This window comes from Pan troglodytes, chromosome 13 (genome assembly GCF_028858775.2).
Source record: "Pan troglodytes isolate AG18354 chromosome 13, NHGRI_mPanTro3-v2.0_pri, whole genome shotgun sequence".
NCBI lineage: Eukaryota > Metazoa > Chordata > Mammalia > Primates > Hominidae > Pan > Pan troglodytes.
Window position 1 is genome coordinate 37,300,332 of NC_072411.2, and position 12,645 is coordinate 37,312,976.

Sequence of the window (12,645 nt, forward strand, 5' to 3'; positions counted from 1 at the left end):
TGGCTATGGTTAATAGTAAGTAAGCTGCTAACTTGATTTAAATTCAAGCTTTACCTTGCGATTCAACATTCCCCACATAAGGGTGTCTAAGGTTCCATTTGCAATAAGGTAGTGAATATTCACAGAACTGCACTGGCCAATTCTGTGAGCTCGGTCTTCTGCTTGTTTTATATGTCCAGGGTCCCAGTACAACTCAGCAAATACAACATGACTTGCTGCAGTAAATGTTAATCCCTAAGTGAAATAAAGCAAATAAATTGAGAATGTAACATACAGCCATATATAATAAAGTCTTTCTGAACATGTTAAATGGAGAACACTGAAGGACTTGAAAACAAATTAGTTGTCTATTTTAGGCCAAATTAAGATTTAATTCATGAAAGGCAAATGAAGAATGTTTAATGCAACATAGCTAGGTGAACTACAAAAAACACATTTGAAAGGTATTTCAAAATTTCAAAAGTCAGCTTGATGTAAGTATATAAACTAAATCACTTTATTCTCTGATGATGAACAGATTCACATTACCACTGGAAAATCTAATAAAATACTTTATAAATGAGAATACAATTTCCAACATATGGTATCTATAGCAACTAGGCAGAGAGCATTTACATCCTCTTCATCTAACTCACACTGTCATGTTATAAAGCAAGAAAACAACGTCTCTGGTTATACTATTTTCTTCCTGTGATGTTATATTCCGAAGACCTGAAATTTACTGCCTATGTCTCAATATATACAATGCAATTGCATTTTCTGTACAACTGCATTTTCATGAATTTCAAATAGTGTGACATAAAAATATTAACTAAGTCTTGCTTTATAATCAATATATGAAATAATGCAAAATTCTCAAACTAAAAAATGTGTCAAACTAAAAAATGTGTCCAAAAATGCATGACTTTAATGTTGGTAGGCTGAATGAAATGTGAACCACGCTTATGCTATAGCCATATAGCAGTAAAATGACATTAGGTGGTAAACAGAAATATCTGCCTTTTTTTGGAGTATTATTTAATCAATGCTGTTTGTTGTTCATATGCACCAAACTCCTGTGAGTGACTTTTGTGACTGCTATGCTATTATTTTGATATGTTATTTTCACTTAAAATATTTTCATGTCACATAACAAAATCATGCTAGCATTAATTAAATGGTGGTACTAGTTCTCAAGCTGAAAAATTTACTGAAAATCAGTCTCTGAAAAAGAAGTTAGAGGTAATAAAAATACAGAGACAAATATATTAAACTGTACTGCTATTTAGGACTGAAAATGCCACAGAATATTAGAAATAATGCTGAAAAAATAAAAAGTAGTATTTAAGGAGAGACATCTTTAATTTTATAAAAAACATCATTTGATTATACAAGCATAAAGGGAAAATATGTTGGCAAGATCAATACCACTCTAAGCAGCTGCTAAACTATAATGTAAGATTCACAGTACCAAGAACAAAGACCTTTCTACTTTCCTTTATTCCTATGGAGATATTAGTCCTCAAGTATATGAGTCTTGATTTATATAAGGTCTTCAGAAGCACAGCCTTGAATAAAATGTAAGTGCCCCATACATTAATTTCAAAAGGTCCTAGACTCTCCTGTCTGGCTTTCTCCTACTTAGCACCTCCCCAGCTCTAAGTACTTCATTTCTAATTCTAAGCCCTTTTTGATGATATTCTCTATGGCTGGAACAGTCTAACAGATAAATAACTCCGATTATTGGAAGTTTAACTGAACATGAGGGAAGCATTGAGACAACCCTCCTTTTGGTTAGAACTCCCAGAGAGTTGTGGAACTGCTTCATCCTCATAAAGTTTCTCTCTGTATATAATTTTATATACTTTAATTAGCCGAGTAAAAACAGATCTTTGGCATGTACCAGCTTGGCTGAACAGCAGTATGCTCAATTACTTTTCCCTATGTTAAATATCCCAGCTTAGACATTTACAACAAAGTATTTTAGAATGCTGGCAGAAAAACAGTCCAGAAGATCCCCTCTTACCTACTGTGGCAGAGACTGCCATTACTTTCCCTAATATCTATCCTTCTCTTATTCCTTTGTAACATAACACCCAATTTTTAGCAGGGCTACGTGGAATAAAGAATACTCTTCCGAGCTTCCCTTGAAATTAGGTGTGGTTGTGGGACTAACTATAAGAGATGCAGTGTGCTTTTCTCCAGGCAGCTGCTTAGACTGCAGATAAGATGGAGCTCTAGCAGCCCTTTTAGATAAGACATACTTGCTAAGAGTGGTAAAGCAGAAAGCGAGAAGGGGTATAGGTCCTAAGGACTTTGTGCAAACATCAGGCTAGGCCTGGACTGTCTACATAAGAGAATTAAACTTTGTATACACATTAAGTCAGTCTTAATCTGAATTTCTGTTTACTTGCCTTCAAACTTAATCCTAAGGGACAAAACAGAAGCACTCCATAAAAAGTCCTGAGACAAGAGTTCTTTTCCCCCAGGCCACCTTGTCATACAGGTCCTAATGCAACACAATCAAGTAAGTGAAGGGTTGGATATAAGACAGGTATAAGAAAAGCCTATACAAATTCAAAGGAAGGAAAAAAGGTCACGCAAAAATATTACAATCAAATTAACTATACTCTTCTTACTCTTCTTTGAAAGTATATTCTTTCAAAGACATCCTTTCCTTGAAAATTTAGGAGATCTGTGTCAAAGACATCGAGGCCTCTTTCTATTATACTTTCTGGAACTCTCTGAAGAAGAATTACTATTTATTATACAAGGCATCCAGATACAAAGTTACAAGTTTATAAACCAAAGTTATAGTGAATGGCCTTTTTTCTTATTTCAATGACATTTCATAACCAAATTTAGACTTGAAATTTCTTACCTGGCCAGCAGCCTGAATGCTTAGGATAGCCACGCGAGTGTCAGGATCCTTTTGAAACTGATTAACCAGATGTATTCTTTCTGAAGATGAAACACTTCCATCTATCCTAATGTAACGAGTCTAGCATCAACAAGGAAAACGGCAAAATTAGGACAAGCCCCTATGTACCCATCTCATTTTATATATTTTACAGCTTATTTTTATGGTCACATAACAAAATGGAACTTGGTTAAGGTGACAGATTGGTAAATGTTATACAAGAAGAATCTTAACCAAGATTTTTAATAGCTTCTTATAACAATTTCTTATTTTTTTAATCTTTTAAGCTACTTGAGGGTAGAGTCTATGTCTAATTCATCTTTATCCCATCAATGCCAAGGGCAATGCCTTGTATATAGCAGAAGCTCCACAAATCTTTTATGAATTAAGCTAATGTTGTCTTCAGTAAAATTCTACGTAAATTGACACGCAAACTTTAAACCATGGATCAGACTAACTCTAAAGTTTTAAGATCACTAATTCTAAAGTGAAAATACAGCCAGACATGTGAGAAAAGAGAAAGATGATTCTGCCCACAAATCACGGATTCATGAAGAGTAGTACATTTATTTCTGAAATATCCCAAATATTAACTGGGAAAATAGAGCTTTTTTTTTTTTTTTTTTTTGTGACGGAGTCTTGCTCTGTCACCCAGGCTGGAGTGCAGTGGCGGGATCTCTGCTCACTGCAAGCTCCGCCTCCGGGTTCACGCCATTCTCCTGCCTCAGCCTCCCGAGTAGCTGGGACTATAGGCGCCCGCCACCACGCCCGGCTAATTTTTTGTATTTTTAGTAGAGACGGGGTTTCACCGTGTTAGCCAGGATGGTCTCGATCTCCTGACCTCGTGATCCCCCCGCCTCATCGCTCCCGGCTGGAAAATAGAGCTTTTAATTCTGGTTTTTCACATTATTAAACTTTAAAGAAATATGTGATATGGTCATCTCCAGAGAGGTGGGGCACTGAGGCACCCACACACATTTTTGAAAAGTAGGGAAACATTAAGTGTTAAACTGAACATTGTTGTCTTTAAGAATGATTTGAGTTGAGAAAAGGGGGTTATCACTATGTGTTAGAATAGCTAAAAAGAAGTCATTATTGGCCGGGCGCGGTGTCTCACTTCTGCAATCCCAGCACTTTGGGAGGCCGAGGAGGATGGATCACGAGGTCAGGAGATCACGACCATCCTGGCTAACATGGCGAAACCCCATCTCTACTAAAAAAATACAAGAAAATTAGCTGGACGTGGTGGCGGGCGCCTGTAGTCCCAGATACTTGGGGGACTGAGGCAGAAGAATGGCGTGAACCCGGGAGGCGGAGCTTGCAGTGAGTGGAGATCTAGCCACTGCACTCCAGCCTGGGCGACTGAGCGAGACTGTCTCAAAAAAAAAAAAAAAGAAAAAAAAAGAAAAAAAGAAGTCATTATTCAACTTCTAAAAATGATAACTCCTAAATTTCAAAAAACCTTATTCATATATGTAGTGCCATAGAAAATATAGCCTTAAATAGTTGGAACATATGAATATTCACTTTTATAAGGGAATATCCGAGTTAATTATTAAAAAGAATGTCCCGTATTAACGTTCTGTCCTCAAAGAGCAAGTATACATTAACCAGTAAACCATTTAATAGCCATTAAGGAAGATTATAAAATTCTCTCAGGGTCTTTCTAAAGAAAATACATTGTCAGGGTAGGAAGAGTTGGGGAAAAATTCACCTCCAACCCCATGAATATCTACATTTTTTTTTTTTTGAGACGAAGTTTTGCTCTTATTGCCTAGGCTGGAGTGCAATGGTGGGATCTCAGCTCACTGCAACCTCTGCCTCCTCCTAGGTTCAAGCGATTCTCCTGCCTCAGCCTCCCGAGTAGCTGGGATTACAGGCATGTGCCACCACGCCCGGCTAATTCTTATTTTTAGTAGAGACAGAGTTTCTCCATGTTGGTCAGGCTGGTCTCGAACTCCCGACCTCAGATGATCCGCCCGCCTCGGCCTCCCAAAGTGCTGGGATTACAGGTGTGAGCCACCGCACCTGGACTATATCTACATTTTTAACTCTTAGTAAAGCTAAATGGGATTCTAAACATATCAGTAAAATGGATGTAAGAAAAAAAGACTATTATACTTGGAATCGATCCCAGTAGTTTTAAGGTATAATGGAATCAGAATAAGAAAAATATTATGAATCTAATTTCTTGCCCAATCATTTAAAAAATATTAAGGTTAATTAACTCTTAGAGGGTGTTTTTCAGAAACTATATGATAACCAATGAAAAAGTACCTTTTAATGTATAGCACTTTATTATAACTCTTCCTATGAAGGAAACACTAGAAGTATGTCTTTGGTAATATTAATGAACATATTACCTAATGTTTAAACAATGTATACTAAGTTTTTATCTTTGATAGAAACAAAGGAAGATGTTGTCACTCACTGGTGGACTATTGGAAATCAAGGTAGACCTAAGAAGATGCAGTAAAGCCACATGGCTTGATGGAGCTAACCTGATAAATTACTTGGGCCATATGTTTCAAATACATCTACACTAAATTTTAGTAATAATTTTCCATATATTGCCTGGAAGTTTAAATAGTATGACTGCAGTTGGGTACTAACATTGGCCAAATTCATTCTTTCTTTCCTCTCTATGTCACCCACATTCAAAGGCCACTGTGTAGGTAAATAAAAAGTCTAACGTTTAACTGTCTACACCACTCTAAAACAGTATATCCAGGAACAAAAATAAAATTCACATTATAGCCTATCATGGCAGCATATCTTTTTTTTTTTAGCAACCTTTTTTTAAATTTTTTAAATTTATTTTTTATTTATTTATTTTTAGTATTTATTGGTCATTCTTGGGTGTTTCTCGCAGAGGGGGATTTGGCAGGGTCATAGGACAATAGTGGAGGGAAGGTCAGCAGATAAACAACTGAACAAGGGTCTGTGGTTTTCCTAGGCAGAGGACCCTGCGGCCTTCCGCAGTGTTTGTGTCCCTGGGTACTTGAGATTAGGGAGTGGTGATGACTCTTAACGAGCATGCTGCCTTCAAGCATCTGTTTAACAAAGCACATCTTGCACCACCCTTAATCCATTTAACCCTGAGTGGACACAGCACATGTTTCAGAGAGCACGGGGTTGGGGGTAAGGTTATAGATTAACAGCATCCCAAGGCAGAAGAATTTTTCTTAGTACAGAACAAAATGGAGTCTCCTATGTCTACTTCTTTCTACACAGACACAGCAACAATCTGATTTCTCTATCTTTTCCCCACATTTCCCCCTTTTCTATTTGACAAAACCGCCATCGTCATCATGGCCCGTTCTCAATGAGCTGTTGGGTACACCTCCCAGACGGGGTGGCGGCCGGGCAGAGGGGCTCCTCACTTCCCAGAAGGGGCGGCCGGGCAGAGGCACCCCCCACCTCCCGGACGGGGCGGCTGGCTGGGCGGGGGCTGCCCCCCACCTCCCTCCCGGACAGGGCGGCTGGCCGGGCGGGGACTGCCCCCCACCTCCCTCCCGGACGGGGCGGCTGGCCGGGCGGGGGCTGTCCCCCACCTCCCTCCCAGATGGGGCGGCTGGCATGGCAGCATATCTTTAATCAATCCAGATAATTTGGTCAGTGGAAAATTATGAGATCAGTTAAGAAAAGAGAAAATTTAATAGTATATAATCATCATATAATATTAATATAATTTTCAAGAAAAATGTGTAATAATTTATATACCATCATCTAAAGAAGACAAAAAACACCTCAACTATGAGACTACAACTGATGTTTAGTATAGTAAAAATATGCATTCTAAAAAGTATTTAGTTAAAAAATGGCAACATACCTTATTTTCGATGACTGCTTCTGTGCAAGCTTGGAGCATGCTTAAATGGTGAGCAAAAACCAGAAATTTAAGCGAATCATTCTGAAGCATCATCTTAATATAATCCTTTACAGCACCTGCCTAAATATTAAAAGGTAAACCTTATTAGTGTCATAAAAATGATTATTTAAAATTTATGTCACTTTTAATAAAGCAAGAAAAATGGCTTGAAAATCAGTAAATATGAACTTTTAGCTGCATTGTTCTCTAGGTAGCCTAAGGAAGTAGAAGCCCACATATAAGGAAAATGTAAAAGAAGAGGGACAAGAAGGGGAAAAACTGAGCAATTAAATGAGAAGAAGACAAGAATTAGAAGAATTAAAAAACAACACAACAATGGGTTTCAATGGAAAGGAGGTAGTCAAGTAGGCTATGGCCAAGAAGGAGTTGGCAGTTTTGTTTAGAAGGTGATTTTCAAAAAAGTTTATATATAAGACCAAGTAGAACAGAGTTAAGGAGAAACAGAAAGCAAAAAAAATCAGATGAAGAGCATTTTTTTTTTAAAAGGGAAGATTGAAAACAGTAAGAAATCAGGGACTGAAGCTTAAGGTTTAAGGAAATTTTTTTTTTTTTTTTTTTTTTTACTTAAGAAACTTAGGTAGACTTACAAAAAAGCAGTTCAAGGAGTACACAGATTTAGAGAAATGGAAATGAGGTCATTTAGCTTATCTCTGGGATGGAGAAGGTTCCAGAAGAGGCTGGAGTGATGGGATGAATACAACGGTAGTGAGGTCTGAGAGAACAGGGGGACATATAGAACAATTATGACACAGAAGGAAGAAAATTTTAAAAGTTCAGATTAACAGGTAACTTGAAGCCAAGTTACTAAGAGTGAAAAATCAATTTGATATGAAGCAAATACGAATTAAAGAGGATAGCATGAATTAAGTTTAAAATCTGAATATATGTATCTTTTAACTTTTAAAAACTGGTTATGTAGAAATTGTGGAAAAAGATACCAGGCTGACCACATTTAACTTCTGCTCCTTCTCAATGCTATGTTTAAAAGATAGCAAGTGTAAAGGGACAAAAAGAACTGGAGAAAAGTCAATAGCAACAAAACTTTGGAAGCTAAAAAGCAGATAATGACTGATAACTGATTAATCAATCTCACAGATCCTAAACTGGCTATGAAAAGTGGAGAAGCACTTGATTTACGTTGCAGTCATCTAAAAAGGCTCAGAAAAATGACACCTCTGGAATGGGGGGTAGGAGTGTGGTTAGGAGGACCTGCTGAAATAATGTTTAAGTAGTTGATTATGTGCAATACTGCTATTTACCTTCTCTCTACCTATTCCATATAATAGGTAACTACCATAACCATTCTGGTAGAAAACTACAGACTTATTCTCTGGAGTGGATAAAATAGAGGGTATTTGGATGGAGGAATGCTATATTGATGATAGGTATATCCTACAAAACTCATGGGGATTACATGAAAGTTACAAAATAAATGCTGAGATCTGCCCCTCTGTCCCAGCCTTCTTACCCCTATACTTCCCAAAACAGAAACAGGCTTATGTCCTTCAGGCAAGAGAGCAGAATCACATAAAGTGATTCTTTTCTAAGGAATCTGACCAGCCAAGAGAAAAAACTAAAGATACTGCTATCAGGGGTTTCCCAGGGAGACATCCCATTCAGATCACCATTTATTGAAGGCCACAGTCTATAAATTGTATACATGCGCAGAGCTTCTAGTCAGTGGTTAGTGTCTTTCTTGTAAATATAAGCAACCAACCAAAGATCAATAGATACTTGTAGAAAGCAACATGTATGAACGGATCACATATACAGAGCTAAGAAAACTGGAAGAGATTGCATTTATAAAACAAGATCAGTATGCTACAAAAAAAACAGATATAAAGAAGAAAAAAAGTACTATCAGAAATGAAAAATATAATAGCAGAAATGGATAATTCATTGGTTATTAAGCTAAGGAAATCTCCCAGAAAGTAAACAGAAAATATAAAATATAGGCCAGGTGCGGGGGCTCATGCCTGTAATCCAAGCACTTTGGGAAGCCAAGGCGGGCAGATCACTTAAGGTCAGGAGTTCAAGAACAGCCTGGCCAACACGGTGAAACCCCGTCTCTACTAAAAATACAAAAATTAGCTGGGTGTGGTAGCACGTGCCTGTAATCCCAGCTACTTGGGAGGCTGAGGCAGGAGAATCGCTTGAACCTGGGAGGTGGAGGTTGCAGTGAGCCGAGATTACACCACTGCTCTCCAGCCTGGGCAACAGTGAGACTCTGTCTCAAAACAAAACAAAACAAAACAAAAAAAACAAATATAAAATGTAAAATAGGTAGGGGATCAGGTCATGAGGGCAATATATGAAAATATATGAATAATAAAAGTTTCAGAAAACAAACAGAGAAAACTAACAAAAATCATCAAAGAAATAAAGTTCTACATAACTGAAGGGCATGAGTTTCCAAAATGAAAAATGGAAAAGACCCACTACGTGTCTTTCACATTGAATGAAAATAGACCCAGAACGAGGCTCATTATCAAGAAATTTTAGAACACTGGGACAAAGAAATGATTCTATAAGCTTCCAGAAAAGCGAAGAAAAGATTTCATAGAATCAAAATAGAATAACAATTCTGAATTGTATTGGATTTCTCAATACCAATACCAGAAATGAGAGAAAATGATTTCCCCATTTTTATATCCAGCTAATTAAAAATCAGATAGAATAGTAATATTTTCAAATATGCAAGGAATGCAAATAATTTGCTTCCAATATACCATTTCTTGGGAGGCTACTGGACAAAATGCTCCAACAAAACAAGGAAGTAAACAAAGAAAGAAAATAATATATAAAGGAAAGAGGTAAAAATCTCCAGGATGAGAGCTCTGCAGCAGGCCTAAAGAGTAACAGTTCAGACTGGAGCTAATCAGAAGGAATCAGGTGAAATTTCTTTAAGAAGATGAGATTAATACAATGCTTAATGTTTAAAGATATTGGGAGGAGGTTAAATAACTAGGGGAAACTTTGAGGATGGATTAGTGACAACTACACAGAAAACTAATAAAAGAAGAAAAGAAAAACCTTTATAATTATTAATGCCAAAGAAAATAAAATGAGTTGTGGAAGAAAACGTATCCATAGCATACCATGTTTCACCTGTAAATGTTATAAATATGGTTCTAATAATAAACATGGTGAATACTGATCAAGCCAAAATTGGTAATAAGTTCCTATATAATCAGTAAAACTATGATTATGACTTTCATGGAAGGATGGAAATAACAGAAAGATATGTGTGTGAGAGTGGGGCAATAGGGGACAGGGCTAAAATTTAATCTTCCGTATTAAGAAGCCAATTGATGACAGCTAAAATTACAAAGCAAATAGTAATACAAACAAAGCAGCAATATAAGTATGGTGTTGAGGGATTTGAAGTAAATACTAAAAAAAAAATCAGCTGAAAGAAAAGAAGGTTGTTGCCTTTGAGAAATAAGGTTAGGGGACTGTTATTTTTTGGATCTCTGGTCATTAAACTATGATACTATGTAGCTTTGGCAATAATAAAAAATTAAAAAGGAGGCATTTCAAAACTGAAAAATACCTACTTAAAATTCATACATATGACTATAAAGTCACATGACAGATTCTGCAAACTACATTTTGCATGTCTAAGTTTTCTAAACCACAGAAATTCATCATACAATGAGAGTAGGGGCTGTTAAGAACTTTAGCCTTGGATTTCAGTGCCTTGGAAAGTGGAAGTGAAGTACTGTCAAAATAAGGAGCTATAAATTCTGGATATGTTGTCATGGCAACTGAACCACTTTAATAAAGTGCATATTTGCCTAAAGAGCTATATTTACTGTGATAAGCCTTTCAAAATGTACATGTCAAGATGGAGTACTTTTAAGGTACATTCATTACTATCCAGTCCAGACTTACAAACTATATAATTGCTAAACCTCTAGTCGCGGATGGATTCCCCCTCCTCTTCCCAAGTGAGCAATTTTTCTTAGAGTCTCCTCCACTGATATCACCTGCTTCCATCACAACCAGAGATGCCGATGCCAAAGTCCAAGCCCCCTTTTTCCCACTCCTTTCCACTAGTGCTTCAAAAAGGTTTACGGTTACTAACATTATTATAAAGTTCAATTACATAACTGACTAAATAGGCTCTTAGGACTAACAAAGCAATTTAACCATCATTTGTGATATTGCTTTTTAGGAGAAAATGTGTTGGGAATACCAAAACATCAAAAGTAACAAATGAACTTTTGGGATTCTCTTAGGTTCTTAAGATGGGGATTACACAGATTTTCATTTTAAAATGTACTATGCATGCATTTTAACTATTTTGATTTTATCCTAATAAAAACTATCACTGCATCATCAGATTTTAAATTATCTGAACAGGAATTTGCTTCCAAACGATCTTAAGTACATAGTATGTGGAATAGCAGGTCCTCATAATAATCAGCATCTTGGTAATGTCGGTTCAGGTTTCACAGAAGTTGCAGAAAATGCATGTATTCAAAACTCTATTTTATTTTACTAGAATTGATCTGTTAGTAATAAGCCTGTTAGTCGAAGATCTAATTTAAGTAATTAATGAAGACTATACATTATATCTTATTTAAAAAAATGCAGGCCAGGCGCGGGGGCTCATGCCTGTAATCCCAGCACTTTGGGAGGCCAAGGTGGGTGGATCACCTGAGGTCGGGAGTTCAAGACCAGCTTGACCAATACGGAGAAACCCCATCTCTACTAAAAATATAAAATTAGCCGGGTGTGATGGCACATGCCTGTGGTCCCAGCTACTCGGGAGGCTGAGGCAGGAGAATCATTTGAGCCCGGGAGGCAGAGGTTGCGGTGAGCTGAGATCACACCATTGCACTCCAGCCTGGGCAACAAGAGTAAAACTATCTCAAAAAATAAATAAATAAAATAAAATACAACAATGAAGAGAATATTCATGATTTTTTTTTTCAGTGAAGAGGTACACATCTTACTTTCTGAAGTAAAAGTAGTTAAAAAAAATCTGTATTGCACTAAAGACCTGACAAAAGTTATTTGATTTCAAATTGTTGGCTTTTAAACAAATAATAATAATAAAAAAAAAGAAAGACAAAAACTTCAAACCTGAGCTATGACAAAGACTCTCCTTTGACCTAACTTTAGTTAGGCTCCCCTGAGCCCTCTTTGCAACTAAGCCGTCACCTTGGCCTTCAGTGTCCATCCTGTCCTTGCCAGGCCTGCATAGCCTGGTCTTATAGGAACCCCACTAAGTCATTTCAGTGAAAATCCCCCCACTCTTGATATTGGATCTAGTTCCTTATTCCGTACCTTTGATGTATAAACCCTTGGCCTGTCTTTAGCAAGAATCCCCTTACCCTTGATGTCTCCTCTTAGTAATTTTCCATTCATCAACTCTCTCAACCTACTTGCTGGCTATAAATCTCTACTTGTCCTTGTGTTTGGAATTGAGCTCAACCTCTCTCGTCTATTGCAAAAGAGTTGACCTCTACTGCAATAGTCTTGAGTAGTCTTCCCTACTGTTTTAACAAGTCAGAATAATCTTTTCTTTAACAGCTATAACTTGCAGCTAAGAGAGTGTGAGCACAAAGGAAGCTTCCCTTTAAGTCCTGAAGTCCTCAGAACCCAATCAAATGATAGTTTTGTTCAGGTATTGCATGACCTTTTAAGCTCTTTTTTTTTTTAAGCTCTTTTAATGGCTTCTTAGTCACAGGTGAATTGTGATTGGTCTAAGCAAACCTAGCATTTTCCTTTCCCCTGCAAATGATTCTGACTAATATGACACCTGAGGAGTCTGCTGGGGGTTTCAAAAAAACATCCTCCCTGACAAAGGCACTCTTAGGAACACTTTTCCTTGCTTTGGACATTA

At 37.1% G+C, this 12,645-nt stretch overlaps 1 protein-coding gene across 24 annotated transcripts in view; it reads right to left on the reverse strand.

The window, feature by feature from the left end:
- ZRANB3 (zinc finger RANBP2-type containing 3) overlaps positions 1–12,645 on the reverse strand; it is a 331,454-nt gene that overhangs the window by 69,428 nt on the left and 249,381 nt on the right. For all 24 annotated transcript variants that reach the window (XM_054679794.2, XM_016949745.4, XM_016949744.4 and 21 more), the window contains 3 exons: positions 6,732–6,851; positions 2,861–2,980; positions 55–234 (listed from right to left, as the gene is read on the reverse strand). In XM_054679794.2, the coding sequence (XP_054535769.1) occupies positions 55–234; positions 2,861–2,980; positions 6,732–6,851 (420 nt within the window). The remainder of the gene's footprint in view (positions 1–54; positions 235–2,860; positions 2,981–6,731; positions 6,852–12,645) is intronic.